We start from the raw sequence: 26891 nt of genomic DNA, 5'->3' as shown, positions 1-26891 counted from the left end.
CCCCTCCAGCCTCACTTCGAAAAGAGTATGTATAATGCTTGACCCCTGACAATAACCGCCTTCTCGGGAACGAGACCTACGCATCGCTGACCATTCACTTCGGCCGCCCGACGCGTTGTACGCAATCCCGGGTAAGCGTTTAAGCGTGAGCCAATTTTGGAAGTCCCAGCCCCGTCCCCACTCCCGCCCGACTGCCCCCGGCGGCGCCCCCTCAGTCCGCCCCGGCGCCGGTGCCCACCTCGCGGTCCGACTCCTCCTCGGAGTCCTCGGCGGACGCCCGGCCGGGGTCCACCAGTCTGAACGCCTCCATGAACTCGTTGAGGTCAATGAGGCCATCCTTGTTCAAGTCCATGGTGCGCGCCACGTCGAGCATCTGGTGCAACGATGGTGATGGGGCGAGGCCCGCGGGGCTGCCACCTGGATTGGACGCCCTATCCGCCTCGAGGTGGTTCGACAGCAGAATCCAAGCCTCCTTGAACTCCTCCATCGAGATGAGACCTGAAAGTCAGAGTGCTTCCGTCAGAATGGGGTCACCACGATAATACGAAAGAGCGCGATCTTAGGCCCAGCATGCAACGCGTTTTCACCAGGGGTCATGATGGCCGACAGGACCCCCGAAAAGGACGCTCACGGAGAGCAGGGCCGTCCGTTCTACAAGGTCTGTCTCTTTGGTAATACAACTATGTTTTTCCCGGAGAGACGGGCGGATGGGCGGTGGTTTCTCTGCCTGGGTTGAAGTGAGGGGAGTCTCAGGAAAGGTCGGAGGCCGGTGGCAATTGGCTCCCAGCCTTTGAAGGGTGCGGATCGTGGTTTTCGAAATGTAGCGTGACCTTGTTACCTTACGTCATGAACTGGTAATTGGAACAGCGCTACTGTATCAAATGTAGCGTGAAACTGGGAAAGAGACTCATGACATGCTCAAGACAGCTTATGGTGATAATGCCATGGGAAAATCTGGTGTTTTTTAGTGGCACAAGTTGTTTCGGGAGGGTAGAGACGATGCTGAGGACGCCGAACGCTCATGACGCCCTTAGACCTTAAAAAATGACGAAAATCTTTCAAGACTAAGGTTTTGTGGCACAGGGATCACAGACTAAGTGCTCGCTAGGTTTCTGATGTACTTGGCATCCTTAAAGTGATGTGCATCTACTGGTGACCAAAAACATGGGTATGAGAAAGGTGTGTGTGTGTGAAGTTGGTGTCGCGAGTGCTCTCAGACGAACAAAAGGGAACTCGTACGCAGATCTGCCAAGAGCTTCTTGAACATCTGATTGAGGATTCAAATTCTTTTTCAACCCCACCAGACTTCTTCCTCTTCCCCCACCTAAACTCCGTGCTAAAAGGACGTCACTATGGCTCGGTGGAAGCGTTACAAGAGGCCGATACGAGGTAGCATAGCAGCTTTCCGAGCGCCGCCTTCCAGAAGGCGTCCGAAGCGTGTAAAACATGCTGGCAGCGGTGCGTGGACGCATAAGGTTGCTACTTCAAAGACTTTTGAGCATTAGTATCCATTCCGGCAATTAATTTATTCTAATCGACTCAACCCTACTACTTTTGGGACATATCTTGTACATATACAGTGCGAGCGAAAAGGATGCTGATTTTTAGTACGTATTCATCCGTTCAAAAGACCCATAGTGTTGGCCAACTGTATCTAATGGTGGTCATCTTTTCGATCGATAGATGGAGGGAAGGTCGCCCATCAAACAACAGTAACGCGCATCCATCAGCTCTTCGGCCAGAGGGAACCAGTTGAGAATGTGAAAACGGAGATGCCTTTAATTTAAAAACCTATGTATTGATAGAACTGCTTCAAATCCCAACCGACGGACTGAGTATTTAACTTCCAAAATGTCCTTAACTCGCCACTCGTCTGAAATAGGGAATATTAAAGAACAGTCATCATCGGGTTTCGAACCCAAAGTTGTTCCCTCACGCGGGTATTACACATTGTAAGAGAGCACCAAATTGATCCCGAGTTGAAAGATGCATTAGTCGGAATGGGTCTGTCGCCATTGAGAATTATGATCATGATCTGAAAGGCAACGTTCTTTAAAGACATGAGACCCGTGGTTCCAACACCCGTCATTTGTCAATACATTTATTGCATTCAATTCAGAAAATAAACTTACTTCCACATGATCCCGCGAGAAAAAACAATTTATGTGTGTTCCATATGTAATATATTTATTATTTTGCACTATTCAATCATTTTCATTCTTCAACTCCAGATTTTTAATAGATATTTATGTGCTCCAGATTAAAATTTATTCGTGTTATGTATTCAATCTTCTTTTAATCATTTTTAATCAATTTGTACAAAAATCCTCTATTTTTCACCAGTTTAATTTTTTACAGTTATCCCAAGCTTTAATGTTAGCTACTCTGAATTTCATTAATGGTATTTTTTATGATACTGGAATGCGTTGTATGGTCCATTCTTGGTCACACACCGACGAATGAACACAATTGGGGATGAAATGAGAAAGGATTTTTCCGTACCAGAGTTGTCCTTGTCGATAATCTTGAAAATGGCTTCGAGACTGCTTTTGTTGCGGTACAGCGTGTCCACCAAAGTCGTGCCGGACTGGAACAACAGAGAAAGGACATGGCGACTGAGTGCTTCCACCCATCTTGAATCTCTCTCTCACACACACACACACACACACTCGGGCACACACACACACACACACATGCCCTTCTCCAAACTCAACGCGACTCCAAACGCCCTCTCGTCTCACTCACAAGTGAACTTGATGAGAAGTGCTACATTCATTTCCAATTTGCACTACATGTCAACTAATAGCACTAAAAGCACATTAAATTTGTAAATCACAACGATGAGCACACTCTATCCAAAATATTTTTCAACGAGGAGCAAAATCAAAATGAAAATAACACAAAAGACAAATACCCAAGTTCATCAAAATGCTCTAAATTGTCTAAAAATCAGCAAGCATGCCATAAACAACAAAAGGTAACCAGGAGTGTGAGACGTGAGCATGCACGTAGAATCAACGGATCAAAAACAATCCACTCCACTGGGAACGGACAAGATCATACCAAGTTCTAATTAATAACCAAGGAAAAGAATGCACCAGGTATCCTCCAGGTTGAACACTGACTTTTATAGACATTGATCATAAATAATGAAAACGCACTGGTGTTATAATTCCCCGATCAGATCATCTGACTCTATTGTGAATCGCTGGAAGTAATTTTCACAATGCACAAAGATGGAAGAGAAAGCAAGAGAGTGTCCATTCTTACATTCCTCAATAATTTATGGCTGGCCGTTTTCTCTCATCTGAAAATTTCCAAGACCACTATTACTATTGTTTATTCGATATCCCAATAGTTTTCTAGGGGCATTTTTTGTGTCAGGCGTATTTTTTTAAATTTACACAGCATTTTGAAATGAAGTAAATAACTTAATAATTCCACACACACTTAATTTCGAACACGACCGAGGTTTCGAAGCTGAAGGTAATCATCAGGTGCTGATGATGTCCAACGTCGACTCCTAAGTCGTGTTTTTAACAAAATGTGCGTGGAATTACTAAGTCATTTCTTTCATTTCAATATTCTAGGAGCATATTTTTCAAGAGCCATTAATTGATTCATTTTAAAACAACAAAACTTCCTGTTCCATAGACGGAAAACTAAGAGAGGTATAATTTCGTTGAACATCATCTCAGGACGCCTTTTGGATTTAGGGAAAGCGTTTGAGAGGGTGTGCCCATACGTATAATAAAAGTATTACAGAATATAGGAGGAGACTTTAGGGATGGGAGACATATCCCAAGTGTCTAAAGGAATCCAGCAGCCAAAGAAAAGCGAATGAGAAAGAATCAGCATTGGCAGTTAGAGGCAGAAGAAAGAGACATACAGGCACATGTATATGTACGATGTTACAAGTGTTTTTTGAATGAAATGCCTAAAAAATGTTAGCGGAGAAACTAGAAACCCGTTGGGCACAATTTTAAGAAGGTGGGCAACTGAAAACAAAATTTTTGGAGTTTCACAAGAATTTAAATTCCATAACAAAAGCTATTTTCTCTGACGTCAAAGTCATCATCTCAGTGTAGGGATTGTATGCATCATTCTATGCATAAACAAATTGGGGTGAGATACAGTTTGATAAATCAATCAAAAGAATCATTAAGAAGATTCTGCGAAAGTAGACAAGCCAAGTGAAAATAATCAATTGAACATTCAATAGAGATGGTAAAAGAATTTGTGATCGTTGGATGGGAACGGTAGTGATAAATATAGTTTGCTAAAAAGCATTTTCCTGATAAAAGAAATAAATCTGAAGAGGAAAGAATTGATGCATGGAACATCATGAGTATTTCAATTCGAAACGAAAAATTAATAAAGACTTGATTAGGGATCTTATCTTTGGGGAAAAGGATTGGTGGATGAATTTCGGTTAGGTCTTAAGGAACACGGGTACGGAGATGAATGAATTGGAACATTTTTACAATGTTATTGACCTCATTTATGGTTTATCAATTTTTAAGATAAGCCAATTCGTTTTCAATAAGCACGTATTGTTAAATCTAAGTGCACAATCATATGAATCAGATCTGTCCAGAAACACAAGGGGTACAAAAAGACGTTGGTAGGCGCCGCTTCATAAAAAAACTGGAAAAATAGACGATATTTCCTTTATTTGCGAGAATAAAATTTAGTTCTTCCGGAGAAGCCATGCATACAAAAACGATGCATGAAACCGATCAGCAACAGAGTTGAAATAAAATCGCGATATGACCCACGGGTAAATTGATGCGAAGGACCTAGGATACCAGTAAAAAGGCAAACAAACCTCTTTCTTCTACGTCACCTAGAGCTAAAATTGAAAAGCACTAGCTTCATTATTGACACCCACATTCTCCGTGGAAAATATATTCTCTCATTTCCTCACAGTAGCATTCAATTGGTATTCTACTCCGTGTAAGGCAAAAATATGCTCCTTAGAAGTTAGCAACCGTCAAATTAAACAAATTAATATACGTTAAGAATACAATCAGGACGTATTTGCCTGTTACGTAGATTTCGATTTAGATCGAAGGGAAAGGAGGGACATAATCCCCTACCTGTACATGGCTCAGACTGCTCAGGTGCGATTGGGGAACGAGGAGTCCGGATGGGCAGTGTTAGGAAGGGGTGTAAGGCAGGGTTGCCCATTATCACCGTTGCTGTTCAACGTACATATGTGGAGGAAATGGCTAAAGAGGCATGGGAAGAACTGGAGGTAGGAATGAAGGTGGGCAGGGAATTCGTAAAATCAGTTAGGTTTGCTGATGACCAAGCTTTAGTTTGTTAGTCAGCCAAAGGGTTGCAAGCATTGCTGAGTGAATTGGAAATTCAGTGCAACAGGTATGGGATGAAAATCAATATTAATAAAACAAAGGTTATGCGATTATTTAGAAAGAAAAAGGTTAAGCTAAACATTTAAATAGGAGGGCAAAAACTAGAGCAGGTAGAACAGTTTACGTATTTCGGAAGTGTTTTGGACCAAAACGGTCAAAGTAGTATGGGCGTAAGGAGAAGAATTGCGCTAGGAAAAGAGGCTTTCACAAGGAGGAGGGAGAAGATGACAGGGACGCTGAGTAAGGATATTAAGAAAAGACTCGTAAAAACTTTGATATGGAGCGTAGCTCTCTATGCACGGCGCGGAAACGTGGTCATTGAAGCAGGAGGATAGACGTAGATTGGAGGCTTTTGAAATGTGGGTGTGGAGAATAATGGAGAAGGTGAAGTGGACAGAGAAGAAAACAAATGAGGAAGTACTTGGTATGGTGGGCGAAGAGAGGGGTTTGTTGGGAGAAATCCTATGGAGGCAGGAAAAATGGATGAAGGGGATATTGACCGGCAGTGGGATGTCGAAGACGGTAATAGAGGGGAGAATGTTAGGCTAACTTGGAAAGGGAAGGAACAAGATATGGATGTTGGACGGGATGAAGGGAGGAAGAAAGTACTCAGAGATGAAAAGGGACCTGATTTAGAGTAGGATACTGGATTTTGGGTTTTGTTCGGAGTCACAAAATATTTATTTGGTAGTTAAGTCTATCCAAAAACCTACCTTAACCGGTAGATTACCTAGCAATAATTTTGGCTTCTAATAAAAGAATTAATTATAAGGAAAGCTGGGTTATTGTCATTTCAGTTGGAGTAAAGCATCATGGTTGGATTAAAGCATAAAAAAGTAGCCGTGGAACTAATTATCGTGGAGATATTACCAAACACTAGCTGCAGGGGAGCCAAATGATTGCCTGGGATTCAGAGAACATTCAATACATGTATATACTAGCATAAAGTTGATGGATAAGTCAAGTAATAATAAAATTGGTGCAGGGAAGTCCTCGGAAATAAACATAAGTCAAGCAGACAGCGCATTGTTTTCATTTCAAGATTGATTATTAGAAGCGAAAAATTAGGTCAAAAAACGAATTTGAGAAACTTCGACTCATGTCAATATCACAATAGCATATTGTATAAATCATTCGTCTAGAATGGGATTCGAACGTCAATCCCTCGATAGCCGGCCGATTGCTTTGGCCAGTTAAACTAGCGTGCAGTCATCTCCGAGCGCAATCTTTCGGGGGCTTTAAAGGAACATGATGTTATGACGAAATACCACACACACTGTCAGAGGTATTCGTAGTCGTGCGCGTTACGGCGAAGTCCACGAGGCTCAAGCCAACGCCTCGGCAGCTTAACTGGATAAAGCAATCAGCCGTAAATCAGGGATCAGGGTTCGATTACCAGCCAAAGTGAGTGATTTTTACGCTTTAACATTTTAGCATTGTAATGTGCTTTTGCGGATGACTTAATGAAAATTAACTCTCGCGGCATCTCCCCAGCAGTTTCTTTGAATTTGCGACACATGTAGTGAACATTCTGTTATCTCCGTGGAAAAGTAATTAATATGCATATAGTTATTAATTCGGATTGTTGATCATAAATAGTGATATCTAGTGAATCCTTTAGCCGGGCCGGAGGTGCCATACATGTTTTCATTGTACGATTATACTATTTATAAAATAATTTCCAATAAGTAGACAACCATCATGAAAAGTTATTTTCCCGAATGAAATTGGAACCTGGCTCTTCCAGCTAATCATTCTAGAAATAATGCAGCTAAAGAACTTCGTGCCCAATGCTTCAAATATACGTTAGACGAGTAATAATGTAATTGAACATGACGTATTCCATTTTAAAAATCTCTGAGAAAAAATTTGTAGTATGACATTGGTGCTTTTATTATCCTACGGCCATGGGTGCATCCGGCCATACAGAGATTCCGCTTGCGACATTCCCTCGCGTAGATCAAGGCAAAACACCGAAGACATTCTTTTCCCTCTCAATGGCCAGTGTGGCCTCAATTATTTTTATGCCTAATTACACATTTTTCGGTCGATTCCTTACAACTCAGGATAAACTTTGATTCAAGATAACGAGGAATAAAAAATAAGCGCTACGCATGAATTAAGTATTGCAAATTGTGAAGATTATGCACTAAACCATTTAAAGTAATTGAGTTTTCCTCAATATCAATTCCGTCTACCGTTACCCCCCATTCCTAGTACAAATAAAAGCATAAGTTTTAGCAAGCGAATTTGCGAATTCAAAGGGTATAATCATCCACTCGAGGGAAACAAATTGCTATTGTAATATTTACGAATATCATGAAGTAAGAGTATTGAGTAACTTGTACAAAATGGAATGGAAAAAAATACTTTTCATGTGCTACATGGAGATTCATACGTCAATGTTATACGTCTATGCACCTAATTGATACGTAAAAGATCTCGATCCGTCGACTAATTACGGAGATATCGGTTTTCACCTAACTACGCAAATTGAAATACCAGCGGGAAGGCTCATGACCTATGTATCTCGTATGCTTATAACAGGCATTTCAACATGTTTAACATATAATTCTCGTATTACACTATCGCAATATTTTTCTTGAATATCTGAGACGAAATTAACTCAAAATACAAGCAATTTTCTCTTTTAACCCTCACTATAACGAGTTAAATTTTAACAAAATATTTAGGTTCACTATAAACCTACAATATCACCCACAAGAGCTCGTTGAAATGAAGTAATTTTATCCCCAGACTTGAACGTAAAATCCCATTTTCTAAACCACACTCGCTCAACCATACATTTTTGGCTCCGGTGACTGCAGGGGTGCCACTAGGGGCGTGCGGAAATGTAAATGAATTCCAACTCACCGCTCGCCTCTGAATTTTCCCGTCCTCCCGGAAGGTGGAGTTGTATTCCACGTACCCTGAAGCGTAGTCGACGGAGGCGAGCCTGTCCCGCAGCATTCGCCAAGGGACGGAGAGACCAGTCTTCCTCTCGAGGGCGGAGCACCAAGACGACACGGGGATGTACCCTGGAATGAGAAGGGAATTGTGATCCCTGCTCCAGTGGAGACCCCACACCTGCCCGACCCACCCCACGCGTACACGTCCAAAAGTAACCGGGCGGGGTGCCCACACCGGAGGAAGACACCACTCTCTCCCGGCCCCCTCGGTCGCGCCCATTCATTTTTATCTATTATCAATGGTAATCTAAGATTAGGGCAGGTTTTGAATAGGCGCAGGATACCCAAAGGTACAAATATCGAAAGTTCCATTACCTCTCCCACAAAACAAAACCTGACATCTACATTAAATAGGATATATACAAATGCGGTACACAATACAATTTAATGTTCAGCGAGAATGCTGTGCCCTGAAACTGTTGGTTGTGCATGTTACTCTGACGTCGAAGTCAGAGGCACAAATAGAAATAGTTTCACCAAATACTTTCAAAGCAACAAGCCTTCACCCATTAATTGATTTTTACGTATCCCGGAAATTTGCGTATGTAGGTTGAATTTAATTTTTTTCTCTCACTTTAGTAATTACTTTAACACTCACAATATTTGGTCTTAATGCTGATAATACTAAGCATGTGACTTGATGAATTATTATTTAATAAAATAGCGTATCTTATAGCAATTCTAGTTGCATTTAGCTATGCTTATGGTCATATTTCGGGATGCATCTCATTCCTAACTATATTCTGAGGCACCGGAAATTGACACGTTCAGGGAAAGAGACCAGCTCCTTTCCCAGTATCCTCATTCTGTTTCCCATAAACTTCTTTGAACCGAAAATCATACGACCAAAGGTATCGAACCCAGAAACTTCCGGTCAGTAGCCAGAAGTTTAGCCCCCTTGGCTATTACGTCACTCATTAAATAATATCCTTTTTCCCATTTCATACAGCACCGGAAATAAAAAGGAAAAAATAAGATAAAATGACCTTGAACTTATTAAACAGAAGTATTTGTTTCCATCCTCATTGACTCCTAATATATATCTTATACTATCAAATACGCCCGACCTTATGCTGCATTCATAAAACAATGCTGCCTTTCCTTTTTCAATCTTTGCCGATTATTATTTTGTACCAAATTGTTCATCTCTTTACGCAATCCATTTCAGCACGAACAATTACATGGGTAAGTGGTTTAACCTAAACGGACTTGGTTCAAGAGGCAGGGCTTGCTGGAAAAGAAAGGGAATGGAGACAGAGGAGTGCGGCCCGAGGAGTGAGGGACGCTGGGGAAACTGACCGCTTCCGGAGGGATCCGTCTTCCGGAATTCCTCCATGAGAGAGTCCTGCTTGGTGAGGATTCTTCCGCGGAGTTCCCGGATGGCCGACCGCTCCACGAGGCCTACCCTCTGGCGGAAGGTGAGCTGCCGGCCCTGGGGCTCCTCGCCAGGGGCTGCCCCTCCCTGTGTCACCACGAAGCCCCCCTTCTTGGACGAGCGGCCGTACCCGCCGGCGCCGGTCGATGCCGCCGACGTGTACTGCACGAAGTGGGGCGTCAGCTCCGGCCCCAACAGCTTCAGGTAGGCGCCCTTGTTCGAGCCGACCTCGTAGTAGTTGGAAGCCGAGAAGATGGTGATCACCTGGAGCAAGCAAATCACAAGGATATAATTCAAAGAAACTGCGGGAAATGCCGAGAAAGCCGTAATTTCAGCCGGTTCAACCTGCGTAAAAATGTCTGGAATTTCTCGTTGCAAAAATTACTCACCTAATCGGATTTCGACCCTGATAGTTTGAATGGAAGACGAGTGCCTAATGCAAGGCGCCCTCTCTCTTACGACGCTAATATTTAGGGTTGTTAAATGAACGTTGTAAGGTGTCAATCCCATAGCCAATATTGAATATTTGAGAGAACTCTATATCGAAATGTCGGTCGACCAGGTGCCCGTGGGCTACTACTGTTGTCTTGACGGTTGTCAAAATTGCCAACTCCAGTTGATGCTAACCTGGTTGACCAAAATATTTATGTAGTTCCGCTTAAATATTCAATATTGGCTACAGGATTGAAACCGTGCATATTCACAGCCAATACCGACCAGCCATACCATCTTTGTTTCATTAAATGAACTATATATGCTGACGAATTACCGTATATACATAGTCGGGAAAAAATAATCGTTTCCCACCATATTATACCATTGTCCACAAAGGTATCACCAAAGTTTTCATGCAGAAGTATTTGCCCAAATTAATGTTTTTGAACGCTGAATTCCACCTTGAGCACGGTAGCGCAATTTGCATGAACACTATTACTTTGTGAGATTGATATACAGTAATAATCCAGGATATTTTTTCCTTTGAAGAAGTGGTCCACAACCCACTGCATACTGGATTAACACTATGCTTTTCAAGCCTTTTTGAAATTGAAAAAACTAGTATGTGCTTCTTCGTGGACTAACATACGAAAGTTTATTTTTTCCCCTAACTTTGGTTAAAAATTTTTACTTCCGTCTTTTACTTGTTTATGCCAACAGTATTGCAATTAAAGTATTAAATGCTTGAAGTATTAACAGAGACGAAAACGCTTTCAATTTTCCACTTGATAAATATTTATTTTCGATGCACTACATCATTTTTAAGTTGAATTTTCCAGGTTACACTTGAAAATTATGAAGTAAATCGAAAATAAATATTTATTGAGTGAGAAATGGCAAGGGTGTTCGTCTCTGTCATTATGAAATGGTATAACACACATCGAACCTAAATCTGTAATTTATGCACGAAATAATTTCGATATTTCCGCAAATATTTTCAAAGCCGTATCTTAAGCACGGGTAAATATTTTGCGGCCCACTGATAGAATAACGTTTGGCATCACAAATTAAAAGCCATAACAAATTCACAGTGCAATATGAGTAGGTTACTATGAACACCTTGGTAGCTAACTACTCGCAGCTGATCAAAGCATTTGACCAGAATTCTAGGGAACCATTTGGACCGGAAAATAATTTGTGCAATGTTAAATTTGCAAACGAAAGACCTTATTTCCAAATCACTTAGGCAGATTCTGTAATGCAATGTTCTCGAAATAACCCTAGTTAATATTTTTCCTGCCCCAGTTCCGTTATGATATGCATAAATCAAAAGATTTTGAGTTCACTATGAAGAATCTTCAATTTAGAAGAGAGGTAGAAGAACACGAAAGTAAAGGATTACTTTCTTTTAGCACAGTTAAGATCCTTTTTATATTATGAAGCAAATTTCGGTTTGCATCGGTCAAATTATTTGGTAAGCAAGTAGATTAAGTCCATAGGAAGTCATCAATATTCATACAAAATTTTACGATTAGAATATAAGTTTGTCAGCGACTGTAAATTTTTTCGAAAAACTGTTAACTCGAGGAAAGCAAACGAGAAAACGACTTTTTTAAAAGTTTGCCTGCTGTCGAGTTGACCTGTCGCACCAAATAAAACAGATATCGTGAACAATCCCCATATTATATCGATAATGAGATAATTCTACTGATATGATGAGTTTTAGACTCCCCAATTAGGATTATTTACACATGATTTACTTTTATCGGGTGAGAGAGGTAGGCAAGTGGATGCCATATTCTTAGATTTTCAAAAGGCATTTGATAAGGTCCCACACGGTAAACTCATTCATAAATTAAAGGTCGCGGGTATAAACAAGGGCGCCATAAGCTGGGTTAAAGATTTTCTTTCAGAGCGGGAACAGAGGGTAGTCCTTGATGGCGCTAGTTCCGACAGCGTTCGAGTCACGTCGGGGGTACCTCAGGGAAGTGTGATCGGGCCGTTGCTTTTCTTGATATTTGTTAACGATTTGAACCGCGAAGTGAAAAGTAAAATTAGGATGATCGCGGATGACGCGGTGATCTATCGGGAGATATCTGAGGATGAGGATCGTTTTATTCTAGAGCAGGATTTAGATTGCATTACTAAATGGTGTTCTAACTGGGGATTGACTCTAAATTATAATAAATGTTCAGTGGTAAATTTCTTTAAAAGATCAACGGGATTTGCTTACAAATTAGCTGGAGGTGACCTAGCAGTAGTTGATACGGTAAAATACCTATGTGTCACATTCACCAAAGACTTAACTTGGGGGACTCACATACGTTAAGTCTGCGGTCAAGCATATAAAAAATTGGGATTCATTAGACGCATTGTCGGCAAAAGTGACTCGAAGGTCAAGGAACGTTGTTACCACGCTCTTGTAAGGCCTCATTTAGAATACGCATGCAGCGTGTGGGATCCGAGTGAAAAAGGTCTCATTCGGGAAATTGAGAAGGTTCAACGCCGGGCAGCCCGTTTTGTAAAAAATTCCTGCGATAAAACGCAAAGCGTCACCGAAATGCTCATGGATTTGGGGTGGGAATCATTGGCTGAGAGACGATTCAATGCAAGATTGAAATTATTAAATAAATTTAGATCCGCATGTTTCAGCACCGAGGTCTCGCAAATTATTCGTACTCCTACATACATTAGTCGCTTGGATCATGCATATAAAATTCGGGAAATAGATGCCAGAACTAGCCGACTCAAGGACTCCTTCTTCCCACGGACAATACGGGATAGCAACTGCAGGGTTATAGATAGCAAAAATTCCACTTGCCACCCTCAGCGTCTAAAAAATAATTAGTTGTATTTAAATGCATGCTCTTCCACTAACCTTATGTGTTTTGCTATAATAACCCATTCTTTCCGAATGACCTCATTCGTGTTCCGTTCATCTGTTTTTAAGTCTCCCTTTCAATCCCTCGTCCCTCTCCGCGGGGGCAAATTCCTGCTACCTGCAACGTTGGGTCGCATTCCCTGCCATTTAGAGACTCTTTGGGGGTAGAGTGTTTCGTGGTGCATTTTCATGTGGTAGTGATGTTTCAATTTCTTGCTTGTTGTGTCCTGGCTTCCGTGTTGTAGGATGTCTTTCGTGCTGCATCATGGGGTGCAGTTTTTTAGTTGTTTTGCGGTTTATGTGTTTGCATGAGTATTGGATGAAGGGATTTTTGCATGAGTGTCTGCGCTGCTGTGGGTGTTATTTTCCGTGTTGTTTTTTTTGCATGTGGTATTTTTCTTTTTTACGGTTGGTGACCTAACACCCCCCGCCACACGCCCTTGCGGCGGCTTGCGGGGTATTATGTAGATGTAGATGTAGATGTAGACTGCCAAAGGATATAGTTTAGGATATGATCGAAGGATCTAATTATTATCTGCCATAATGAACTCGTCATATTTATCCAAGTAAACAGGAAATAAATTCAAGGTTTGTATAAAAGGTATTGGTAACAATATTTTTCTGGAATGTGCGTTAAGTACTGAATTCAGACCGAAGAGCAGAGTCGAGAAGTCAAATATAAAAGAATCGAGTGTCTGCCTGCGAAGACCTTCTTCAACGACATCGCGACGATTTCCCGACCCCCTTAGAGTACCAAAATAGCACCAGTAGACTATTCTCCATTATCAAGAGTGAATATCCTCCCTTAAAAGACACCAGCATGAGACCTTAGTGCCATCAAAGAAGCTTACACGCGTACCCTTAAGGACCTTCTGAAATCCGTCTACCAGGGAAACTTCAATTTGTGAAAAAGCCACTGACGAAAGTGGGTCGACGCTCCAGGAGTATAATTTTAAGAATTCTGAAATATATTTTTTCCGACACTTTTCTGGATACCTTTTATACAAGCCATGTAGTTACAAAATCCCCGCTCCATATTTCCCAGTGGCAACTCGTTTTTTAAATACGCATACCTACTATCAAAGTATTTTATTTTTCAATTGGCCAATGAAATTTAATTCCAAATCAATTTGAACTTTTTTGTTCCGGTTTTTACGAGACCGTTGAGGCTCTCGCTATGGTTGTTGACTCGACGATGAAAACAAGGAAAGGGCGAAGAAGAACCTTATTCTCAAGAGTTCTGTTTCAATCTCGATTTCTCATCTCTCCTAGAGATTTCAGCTCAGATTCTAACGTCACATGCACACAAATGTGAACTCTCCAAAACAAACTTGTTACTCAGTGCAAATGCCCATTTCATCGATCTGTCTGGACGGGCGAAGAAATCATTCGGGCCAAGTTCTCCGTTAATTTACTCTTGCGACGAAAGTTTTACGGCGATAGCATGATTATTTTGAAGTTTCTATGGCCAATATGGATTATTAAGATTGTAGGACTTTCGAATATCGACATATATTTTCCTAATTTATGAAAGGTCTCAGTGAAGAAAGCTTTTACGGCGCATGCTGTGAATAAAGATCAGGACATTTCCACTGGCCGTCGTTAAACGACTATCCGCTGCGTGGTTGTGCTAGGAGGCGAATGGGTTTGCGAATATGTGAGGATGAAAGGGTAGTTGGGTGAGAATGGTGGAGGTGGGATGGGGAACCAACTGCCCATTGGTTTTATTCCGTTCTAGTGTGAGTCATTTTGAAATCTAGTGACGAAGCTAAGAATACTTTCGGTAACCTAGATCAATTATAATAGTAAAAATTAATCATGTGAAAAGTCGGAATCGGTAAATTATTTCAATAGCAATAAGTATACAATTACAAAGTGTTTTAATCGCCATCCCCAGTGATAGTTTAGACTATGAAAACCTTTATTGAGCCTAGTAATTATTTCATTTATTAATTTTATTGAATTTATCAATTATGCTGTAAGGTTTAAGATCAAGTAACACCCCAAAATTCAGGCGGCGCGTGGCAACTCTTTACACCACAAAATAAATATATCCCATGATCTAGGTCCCTTAAAATTTCAGTTAAATTTGCATAGTCCGAAGGCTATTGTTCTAATAAACATTACCGGTAAAATTTGTAGATAATGATCGAACTCAGAAAACGCCACGAAAAATAAATAATTTTCAGTACAATAAATCTATTCCACTGCAAAATTCAATTACTCTCATGCAGTAAGCAGTTCATGGCAATGCCGTCATGCAGTAAGAAGGCAATGTCTACAATATTTTAGCACAAAGTGTCATACATTACCAAAAGCTTTGTCATATCAATCACATTTTCCTGGATACATGTTTCGTTTAGCCGACAATAAATGTGTTCACTTACACTTTACTCTTATGTTAAGGCACTTCCAAGCAATTAACTAATATTTGATGGTAATAATCTTGCTAAGGTGATTTTTCTTTGTTTCATCTGATAATGGTTGCTACTGTCCTCAATTTCATGTAAAATTTCACCATAATTCGCATTCCACTTGCTGGAATTTATTTATTCTACTTTCATAATTGACTTATCCTATCTGCTCCCGAGGAAACCAATTGGTTTTCTTTTGTGATAGCTTTTACATGGAATATCATTCATTTATGCTCGGCACTTACGGTACCTAAATAAAGTGGTGTTAATTTTAAACTTAAACAGGATTAAGTACAATGCTCTTAATAAACCATTCGCTTAACTCATTCAATGTGTCGATTGAGATTGTCTGACCTACAACACACTCCCAATCCTTTTCTATTCACATTTCACTGCCCACAAAGAATATATTGTGCAATTTTAAATAATGGCGGCAGGAAAAATACAGGCTCTGTGTACAAATTAAATCCTGACCTATTATTATAGAAAGGCCGGTCAGTTCTCTTTTCGGATGAAACTCCGTATCACCGTATTAAATTTGACAAAATAGCTGCGACGATGTTTTGATGACGCATCCTCAGGTTCAAAGAAGTTTCTACTTCAAATTATTCTTTCAGAAAACATGTAACACAAAATAAAAAACAATGCCTTAACACATGAAATGCTAGAAGGTTGAATAAATGGGGTAATAATAGCACATATTCTAAAAAAATGAATTTATAATCGGCTAATAGAAGTCACGCTGGTGCATTATAAGAATAAGGGAGAAAGGTTATATAGCATTTATTACATGCATGTTTTGAGGGTTATGCAAGGAACCAATGTAAATAAAGGCCGTAAAATTGGAAAATATCCTTTTTAAATTCTAGATTCTCAATGATTTAATGTAAATTTTATAATTAGACGAACAGTGAATTAATAACACACGCGCTATATTTCAAATGACAGATTTTCAGAAAATACAAGTATTTGGGTTAATTACTGTCGCTCCCAATTGTGCTTGCTTAGACAGGCTTTTTCTTTCTCATTAAAAGTATTATGCCAAATACTTCAATAAGAGTTTCAAGAAAAATATGTTAAGAAAAATTTACATAATTATGCATACCATTAATTTTACAGTACAAGTGTAATAAGCGTACCATTTTGACATCATTGTTTTAAATTTTGTTCAAACTTTTTGAAAGTTTATACTCATTCAAAACTGAGCCTCGTGATTTAATTTTGTAAATAAACAACTTCATAATATTTTATTATTAATATTCATTATTGAGTTCAACATTTTTGAAAGGCCCCAAACGACCTAATTGTCATATAATGCCATTATCATTCATGATAAAAATTCATCAAAAACCTTTAATGAACAGATTAAAGAGTGATATCAATGTACACTCAACAAAATTCAAATTTATTTCTAATTGTATAAAAAAGAGAGACATGTTTAAAATGTAACTTCTAGAAGACTGATTTTTAATTTGAAAATTCAAATGATACCACACGCATTTATGTGAAATACTGAAATTTTGGAGAAATGTTTATGCTAGCTATTATTTGATAGGAATTCCAAATAAATTGAACGCTTAGGTGCAAGCTCAACTCGATCTAGCGACTTATCAGAGGGCAACGTGCAGAGAAACGAGAGATTGGGGGAAGTTCGGCGGTACTCATTACACTAATTTCAATGATTACGCAAAAACTAGATAACACTGTGGTATTTTATCGGTGGGCGGAATATTTTATATGGCCGCTGAGTGTAAACCAATTCCTGTGCTGTTCATAATGGCACATAATTGAACACTCCATTGCGAGAGCATATATTTGTATTTATTTATTCATAACGCGTATAATGCGATATATACGACAAATTATTATTGCAATAATTTCCATTACTATTTGGGTAAATGATTATGATCTGGCAGTTCGGTAATGGAGAAGTGTAGACAGAATCTAAAAGAGGGAATTTTAAAAATTATTCTCGTCATTAATAAAGGAAACTTATGATACTGTTTAGATTAATTTTTTACAGAAAAATTAATGTCTTTTGACATTTATTTTAACAATATTAAATGCAAGGACGAAAACGAGGGATAAATGTTTGCAATACTTCCTCACCACTGTGGGGAGGAGGCGTGTCTCTCCTGCTAAAGAAAATGTTAAGATATTCGCATTTGATAGAGTAAGACTAGTGGATTGTCCGCATAAGTCAGAATATGTCCATCTCTTACATACTGCCACTGCTTATTTCTGTCATCGAAGTACCTTTTATTTACTCATGACGCATGAGTTTGCTTTGGGAATAATTTATATATTTCACTCGACTCGTGAAACATCAACAATATCGACGGCAAATATCACTTTATTCCTCTAACAAAAGGAAATTTTGTATCTCAAGAAGAAGTAGTTTGAATAAAAAGCTGCTTGAGATTTTCTTTTTATTCAATTCATGTACTTTCCTTGGTTCAAGCTCTAACAAAAAATTTGAATTTCAAAACAAATAATTTTGAATCTTATCAGAAATTATTGTGTATTGCGATTAAACGCCCCATACCTCCAATAGACGTAAAAACAATCGATACCTGTATGCCCCACTCGATGGAATGGGCCGTGAGTCAGGAGTATTACTCTTATTTCATTAACTTCGGCACTCAATCGCCAAAAGGCTCGCCATCCCGTCGAAGATAAGTTTTGATTAAGGAAGAGAAAATAAACGACGCAATTGCAGCGATGGTGGCATTAGTCGACAGGAACATTGAATATGATTAGGATTCAAATTACCTTCATATTTTAATGTTGTACTGAAATAATCGCTGACGATTCAAAAAAAAACCCAGATTTACCATCTACAAGTATTTGTATATTAAGTACTTGTATATTTGATTTCTCTCAATGCATAAGCAAATCCTTGTCCACCAATTTTGCCGTTATGAAATTGAAGAATGTGACTTTGAATAGCAATGCATCGCGTTTGACGTGATATAAGCAATTCAATATTTTTATCCAGGAAAATAGCAATAGACTTTAAATATTATTGCACCCTAAACACAGGTTTTCATACCATTGGATGATCACCGAAGTTACTAAGAAAGTTTTATTAACAAAAGTTATTCTACAGGAAAATGGTAGAAGACTGGCGAAAGCAATATTCGGAGATTACCTCGAAACTTTGTAGAGCAAGTAAACATCGGAGGGCAGAAATTCATATGAGACAACGTCGAGTTACAATGCAAATTACTTGGGGGTAGTCAGGGTACCTAAAAATTAAATAATTACTACTACCGAGTCAAACAATGAAGAAACTGTTGCGGGAAAGGATATGATCTCAATATTAAAGCAAAATTTCATATGATTAGTCCTTGGAGTGAGAAAACCCACATACTTGTAGTTTGACTGTATTACAGACCAAAGAGTATTAATTGGAACAGCAGAGATTAGCATTAGGGGGCTGAAAGCAAATATTTTTCATTATTATAAAATATTACAGTTGAAAAGTTCAGAATATTTAACTTTGCCGGATTAAGTCTAAAACATTGCGTACACGCTGAACCACAATGAGCGTTTGCTCATGACACCAGAAGGTGTAATTAACATGATTATGGCCAGACCGGAGTAAGACAATGACCATTTAAGAAGTAAGATCGGACAGTCAAATTTGTCTTATGCAAATGTTATGCTATATAGTTAAACCGCATAATTTAGCACATAGTGCTAAAGCGAGTACTCTTCTTACCGCGAATTAGACCTTGGTTCACAGTATTTACAAATTTCACCTGTCAATTATTTTCATAATTCTTTCAATGAAGGTGTTAAGAAGACTGGATTCATGATAGTATGAACAGGCTTCATGATGATAAATGATAAAGTATCGCATTTTTAATAAGTCTATATCAAATATATATTTAAACTTTTTGCGCAATGCTATAGAGAAAATAAACAGTCGGATTTACTTCAACATTCAAAACCATCTTTCGATCTAGGATGCATCGTTGTGATTGATTTTCCTTATACGTATTCACGCTTTTTCACGATTCACGTATTCACGATTTTTGTTTCCACGCCTCAAAACACCCCTGAAAGGTAAGCATTTCGGGACAATGAACAGGATCAAAGTAGCTAACACCGCGACGTTAAGGGATATTCCAATGGAGGCCTACGACCGCAACGCATTCGAGAGCTGGAAGTCTCGATGGAGCCGATGTGTCGACGCAAAAGGAGCCACTTTGAAGACATGTAGTGAAAAATTCAATTAATAAATTGTAGTGAACTTACTGACACTACTTTAAGTACCTTTTGTATCCAATGTATCCAATTAATGCATCGAACTTAAGCGAATATATAAAGGAAATATTTCCCACAACTTATATTGGCATGATAGCTTTAAGTTGCAGAAATAATAAATGAAAAAGAAAAACTTTGTTCCAATCCACCACTTTATTTCAGGTACTAGTCGTACCTGAAATAAAGTGGTGGATTGGAACAAAGTTTTTCTTTTTCATTTATTAAAATGAACTTCCACAAAGTTGAGGCTGAAACTATTGAGATAATGCAGAAATAATATTCTCAGATTATCTTTTTTATGCTTTAGTGACTCCTTTTTGTCTTAATGTAAACTTGAATTCGTAATTACACGAAAAAGCAAAGCAAGCAAAAAGTGCATGCTGTGGCCAAGGTATCATACCTGGTCCTCCTCTCCTCATTACGGAATGAGCGTCCCGCGTCTAGACTTAAACTAAACAATATTTTATTTCCATTTAACGAAAAAAATCTTCAGAATTTTAGCATGTTAGGTAAAAGCACTTGAGGAACCGCATGAATTCTTAAAAGAAAACCTTAAGAGTGAGGGCTAGCGAAATTGTTCTGAAAACACAATTTTTCCTAATATTTAACGTAAATTCACTTTAGTGTAGTTTTATTGAAAGTATAAAACGTTTTTATACATTTTTAAAGCAAGTAATGGTTTTACATTCGATCATTTAAGAACCCCGCAGGCATATTAACGAGACTCAATTGTTCTTGAAATATTTATACAAATGCATTTATGTACTGAACTATTTCATGGAGCTCAGTTTTGAATGAGTATAAATTGTTAGAGGATGTTATAACCAAATATGGGATAATATTTAAAGATCTCTGTTAAACTGCTCAGGAATTTTCATTTATATTTGATATTAAGCTTATATTTTTATCATCAAAGTAATATTCATTGAAAACAAAAATATTCACATCAAATTTGATTTTACCTTTATAAAAATATCAAATTCAATATAATGAAAACACCATAGCAACTGGAAATTTATAAAAATAACGAAAGAAGGCATATGAAGGATGACGCAAGCGACTTTATCACTCGTTATCTATTTTTCTTTATATGTGCACATGTGTATATATATATATATATATATATATATATATATATATATATATATATATATATATATTAATAGATAGATCCAAGTCGTAATCAACAAGAACTGAACCCCTGTGACTCGTAAGAAGGAACTTCTTGGTCAATAAAAAGAGTAACCGGGGGCAAAGAGACACGATTCCACTGCCCCAACCACATCTCTGCTCACCTTATCGCCGTGGACCATTTCGTATCCGTCCAGCTTGCACTCGTGGGAGCGGACGAGCAGCGACAGGCCGTGCTTCTCCAGGAACTGCTCCGTCACATCCGGACCGAAGTACGTGCCGGCGCCGCGGAGGGTGTTGGGCTCGCATCCTTCGTTCGGCGTCGGGTCACTCCAGAGAATGTCGAACACCTGCCGAGTGGCGAGGAAGAGAAGATTCAGCCTATTGCATTTGCAGGCTATTACATCGAACTGCGGCGAAAACGAGGACATAAGGGGCTGAATGTTAGGCTACCAAAGGCACTCACTTTAACAATCTCGTACGTTACCAAGTTAGAATACTTGTCTTTGGGACAAATTCTAACAATTTATTTCATGGAATTTTCCGGCCAAATTCCTTCAGGCTTAATCTTTCGACAGCACACAAAAATGGTCTGATTCGAGGACCGGTAGGCCAAGGAAAGGCCGGAGGGCGGTGGCAGTTTGCTTCCAGTCTTTGCGGAGTGAGAATCGTTCGTTTACGAAACCGCTATAACGTGACCTCGTTACCATGCGTCATGAACTGGCCATTGGAGCAGCGCTGCGTCATCAAATTTTGCGTAAAAATGGGCAAAACTCGGAAAGAGACTCATGACATGCTCAAGGCAGCTTTTGGCGATAACGCTATGGCTAGATGGGGTGTTTTAGAGTGGCACAAGTTGTTTCGGGAGGTTAGAGAAGATGCTTAAGGGCCCGAACGCTCAGGACGCACTTAGACCTCAAAAAGTGACAAAAATCTTGAAGGAGGGAAAGATTTGTTGGGCAAGAATCGCAGATTAAGTGTCTGCGTAGTTTTTGATGGACTTGACATCCAGAATCCAGTGATCCGGATCGACTTGTCACCGAAAGCATGGGCATGAGAAAGGTGTGTGCGACGTTGGTGTCGCGAGTGCTCTTGGACGAACAAAAGGGAACTCACACTCTACCAAGAGCTCCTCGACCATGTGAGTGAGGATTCAAATCTCTTTTGAACCCCACCAAACTTCTTTCTCTTCCCCCACCTCAAATTTGTACTCAAATGACGTCACAATGGCTCGGTGGAAGTGTTATAACAGGCCGTGACGAGGGAGCTTAGCAGAATTCCGGGGGCCGCCTTCCAGAGGGCGTACGAGGCGTGTAAAACCCGCTGGCAGCGGTGTGTGGACGTAAAAGGGTGCCAGCTTGGAGGGTTTTGAGTGAATCTATCAATTCTGGTGATAAGTTTTCTTAAATCGACTCAGTTCTACTACTTTTGGGACAGGCCTTGTGCATGCCGTTTTGGAAAAAATTGACCCTGTTCGCAAATGGAAATAATTAAGATTTTTTAGATTTTTTTGGAAGAGTTACTTTATCAAGAAATAAGGCACAATGGGTGGACGGATGATTTGGCAATAAATGCGATTGTAAATTAAAACCCACCGAGAGATAGGTTATCCTGCAGGCAATGAATGCAATCGCCTGCCGTATCTGGATTTAAAAAGAAGCAATAAATAAATTGTAGTATAAGAATAAGCACTCCATTTTTGGCTTAAAAAATAGTTCACTTCAAATTGTAGTTTCTTTCTAGCTCATGTGCACTAGCCTTTTGCTTTCAGGCTTGAAAACGACAAACTGCGGCAAGCAATACTGTAATGAGAACTACACATTCATTAAATGACAGTCCTAGTCGGTAATGCTGGAAGGTGTTTGAAAACAGAACACTCGAGATTAGTGAAAGTGCATGCTTTTGAGACAAATTAATAATTCCATAGACGCTGTGGGTGGCGAGAGGAAAGTTTGCTTCCTATAACCCTAGAATAACCATCCCGTGGGGAAAAGGAGTCCTTGAGTCTAACTAGCTCTGGTATTTATTTCCAGAATTTTAGATTCGAGAGATAGCACATTGCTGTTCATAGGACTTCTAAAGCATATCACTCGAGGTGATAGAATAATACATTCCAAAATTTAAATATTAAACATTAGCAAGGACTAAAAAATTATGTTCCACAAATCGCACAAAACGGCAATGGTGTTATTTTGAATAGACTAACTCGGAATCGAAGAACCCCTTTTATCTCCCTGCAAAATTACTACACAACTAAATAAGCTAAACAGAGAAAGTTAACAATTAAAAAAATATCATACATCTTTTGGAAAGAGATGAGGATATTACCTGGTTCATGAAGAGAGAATCAGTGCGGGAAACTCCGTGATTCGTGATTGTTCTTTGGAATTGGCAGAATGGAGATTGAAAATAACTATTGAAGAGTGAAGGAAAACATAGGAACTGTAGAGCAGGGTAGGAGGATTAAGTAAACCTTGCCTCTCTCTATGGGGGGGAGGTTTCCGCCGTCCGCAACGGTGCGTCACATTCCCTGCCCGTGTCTTTGGGGACGGAGACCTTGAGCTGCATGTCCGTGTGGCAGTGGAATTATCCCTTCTTACTTTTCAATCCTAATTTACACGTAATTGGATAGATTTACACTACATTCTAAGGCGCATCTGCATGTTAGTTGATAGTACATGTATTTACATGCGTCTAAGTCAAAAAGGTTTTTTAATGAACATATACGCCACTGTGGGTGTATGTTTACATAAATAGGTTGGTTTTGCATGTGGTTTTATTCTCTTTTAAGGATGGTGACTTAGCACCTCCTTCCACACGCCCTTGAGGCGGCTTGTATTATGTAGATGAAGTATGAAGCAAAATATATTTCTGTCGCGCTAAAATTCATTTGCAAATAACTAAAATATTCAATATGAATCGTCCAAGACCTATCTACTGTCAACCAACTTCCTATAATAACAATAGGTACTAATAAATATGGAATCCTTCAAGAAAGGAAATGGGAAGTTATAGGAAGGACGAAATTCTCCTGAGAGTAACAGATGAGGGAAAGGGATTTTCCTCTTTATGAAATAAAAAAGAATTATAATGGGATGTCAGATTATATTTTTCATCTCTTTCATTCGGCCAGATATCCGAAATTGCCCCTTGGCTCAGTGAGAGCATCTTAGGGCGGATTTCATCGAAATTAATTCCCAGGAATAGAGCGGAGGGCGCCCTCAAGGGACACCGGGACAAGGAGCACAAGCGAGGGTTTGGCGATTGCGCCATTCGGAGGCGACCACTGACCACTCCTGCATCCTTGATCCCACCGAACTTGCCTGTCTCTGGCCGATCTGGTAGCGGCGAAATAAGAGGTTTCGCTGGAAGTATTACGATAAAACTCCCAACTACCGACTCTATAAGCTCAACTACCACATGTGGATCAATTTCCTTGCTTGATAAGGGATCTATAATAGTATTAGCAAAGAGTGGGTTTTACACCAGAACGTTCTACAGGGATATGAAGTTTCGCACTCAGAAAATAAGGTTCTCGTGAGCTTTGAGGAATAGTTTCCGTGGACGATCTAGGCTTGCCGTGGACGATCCGAGAATTATCCCAACAGCGCATGCCCAGAGGGTGCAAGCAAAATGAGACCCGCGTTCGAAAGCCTTTATCTTATCCGCGGGCATAAAATTTTTTCACGTACCTGGTTAAACTTTCTAAAATGAAAATAAAGCATTAAATGTAGCAAAGCACGTGCTCGGAAGATGGAAAACTTTATTGCAAATACATTTTTAATAATATACTAACAGTATTTTGAAGAGTATTAATGAAGTATTTTATCGCAAAGGGCCGATAAATGTAAAAAATCACTCATAAAAGAAAATTTTATGAAATTAATTTCTAGAAATTTTAGAATGGTGGGTTCACTTTTATTGTAAATCATAGCTGCAATTTTTTCTCCTAGGCTCTTCAAGTTTCCTACACCATGGGATGAGAGTTTTCTACGCTATGGCAAAACATAGAGAGCTTGAAAACAAAACCTTTGTGTTTAGGCATGGCATAACATGCATTTCGGACTGAGTAGTATTCTACTAACATTGTATCGGTTATATAATATATATCATTTATATAAAATTATGTGAGCTGCACAAATCTCATTGAAACAGGGACAGAGGAAATCAAAATGGAATGTGAATGTTACCACGATGCTAACTGCATTATGTTTATTAGTCAGGGAGAGAAGGAAAATAAAATAAAAAAACCGACATCACAGGTCCAGTTTGCATTTCGTTTCTGCACCTATGCCCTAGTATCCCCCATTTTGTCATGTGTTCAAGGTGTTCTTGAATTATTTTGAAATGTTTCCTGAGGTCGAATTCACTTCCTCGTGTACCTACACTTTGAACAATTCCTTGCTCTGCGTACCCTCAAGTGTGGGTTGGGACATCATCCGTTGAGCGCTTACCCTTCCCGTTGTCGGTCATTGGTGCTTGGCTTCAACTCCTCGTAAACTTCTTCAGGGAAATTTCGCACGCATGTTAACAGTTAGTTGCCTTAGGCGCGGGATCGGTCTCCCCACAATCCATTTCGTGTTTTTGCCACAATGAGACGCACTGGAACTCTCCACGGTACCCCTGTGAGGATCTACTAGCATCCAATTATATGTACAACTTACTCAGAAAAATCACCACGCAGGCTAATGGCAGGGGTAAGGCAATGGATGGTCTAATGGATAGTTCACCACCCATTAAATTAATTGACTATTGGCATTGAATGGCGTTCATGGAAGTTCAATGTTTCGTGCTATGCTTCTTTATTTTTATAACTCAAAATACGCGAGGAAACAATGATTCCTTACGCCAATCGATTTCCCTTAAATTCTGTGGTCTCGTCTGATTCGGTGCCAAAATTATTTCTACTGTTCCAACGTTAGATAAGAATGATTTTAATGAATTTAATAAAATGTGTACGTAGCTTTCCTGCTTCCAGTACCTCTAAATCTACGCTATCCGGTAATAACGTTACACTTTCCGACGGTGATGACGGCAAATCACGGTGCATAACGGTAATTCACGACACAGCGATCTTTCGGTATCAATTTTGATAAAAAATCAAAGAAAGATTAAGACCAATAGTTAGATGAAGACCAATGGTTTCAACGGTCGCAAAATAAAGTAGTCCACAAATAAACACGGAAAACCGAATTATCGGAGAGAGATGTCTTCCAGGAAATTGCTCTCATTCCGGCTGTGTGATAAACTTAAAAGAAAACTATTGCTAGGCCGGATCGATGGAAGGGCTTCTTTGCACGGTGGCTAGATGAAGAAAAAGTGAAAGGAAGAGATGCCGCAAGAGGTGGAAGGGTCGAGGGACGCAATTTAGGGCCATGTGGTTAGCAGCAGCATTCCCGGAGAATATTCAGCTCGCCCGGGGAGGACACACGGCGGCACTCGAGAGTACGGGGGCGGGAGGGGGTGAAGGGGATGGAAGGGGTGGAATGAGGGAAATGGCGGAAAAGTGAAGGGGGGCGTTGGGCGAAGTGGGGAGGCTGCGGGAGTGAGTGCGGGGAAATGGAAGGGAAGGATGACGACCAATGGCGATAAAAAATGCCTGCGCTCTTCTGGTGCAACGTTAAACCCAAGGCTAAACTGCGGAAATATTTTTATATGACATTTTTTCATCTTGCTAAACCTAAAAATTTAACGAAAGCATTGCATTTCTCACAGTAAAAGAGCATTGTTGATGGACAATGAAGGTTATTGGCTGCATTAACGGTGGAAGATGTGGCTCTAATATCATAGATACTCGGCATTCATTTAAAAACCAGCACAGTGCTCTAAAAGCAATGATAAATGCTTTGTTGGGTATTATAAATTATAATTTATTGTATTTCATTTAGTTACCAGGTCGTGGAAACTCTCACACTTTCTCCCAGGGGAAAAGGTCACTCATCTCCTGGAGGCACTGGAGCCCCACGTAGCGATTTTTTAAAACAATTTTCCAATACTGCTTTAACTTCATGGAATATACATATTTTTTATAAAAAGTTT

The 26891-nt window shown here is 39.6% G+C and overlaps 1 protein-coding gene across 1 annotated transcript in view; it reads right to left on the bottom strand.

Moving 5' to 3' along the window:
- Positions 1–211: 211 nt before the first annotated feature.
- Positions 212–26891, bottom strand: part of rdgC (retinal degeneration C) — a 512344-nt gene continuing 485664 nt past the window's right edge. Inside the window, exons 11-15 of the mRNA XM_071596539.1 lie at positions 21017–21202; positions 9644–9983; positions 8250–8413; positions 2503–2587; positions 212–498 (exon numbers count right to left, since the gene is read on the bottom strand). Of these exons, the coding sequence (XP_071452640.1) occupies positions 212–498; positions 2503–2587; positions 8250–8413; positions 9644–9983; positions 21017–21202 (1062 nt within the window). The remainder of the gene's footprint in view (positions 499–2502; positions 2588–8249; positions 8414–9643; positions 9984–21016; positions 21203–26891) is intronic.

The sequence above is a fragment of the Hetaerina americana genome, unplaced genomic scaffold, assembly GCF_022747635.1.
Source record: "Hetaerina americana unplaced genomic scaffold, ioHetAmer1.1.p SCAF_8, whole genome shotgun sequence".
NCBI classification, from domain to species: Eukaryota; Metazoa; Arthropoda; class Insecta; order Odonata; family Calopterygidae; genus Hetaerina; species Hetaerina americana.
Note: the sequence above shows the minus strand (reverse complement) of the source record. Positions and strands in the feature narration are given on the sequence as shown.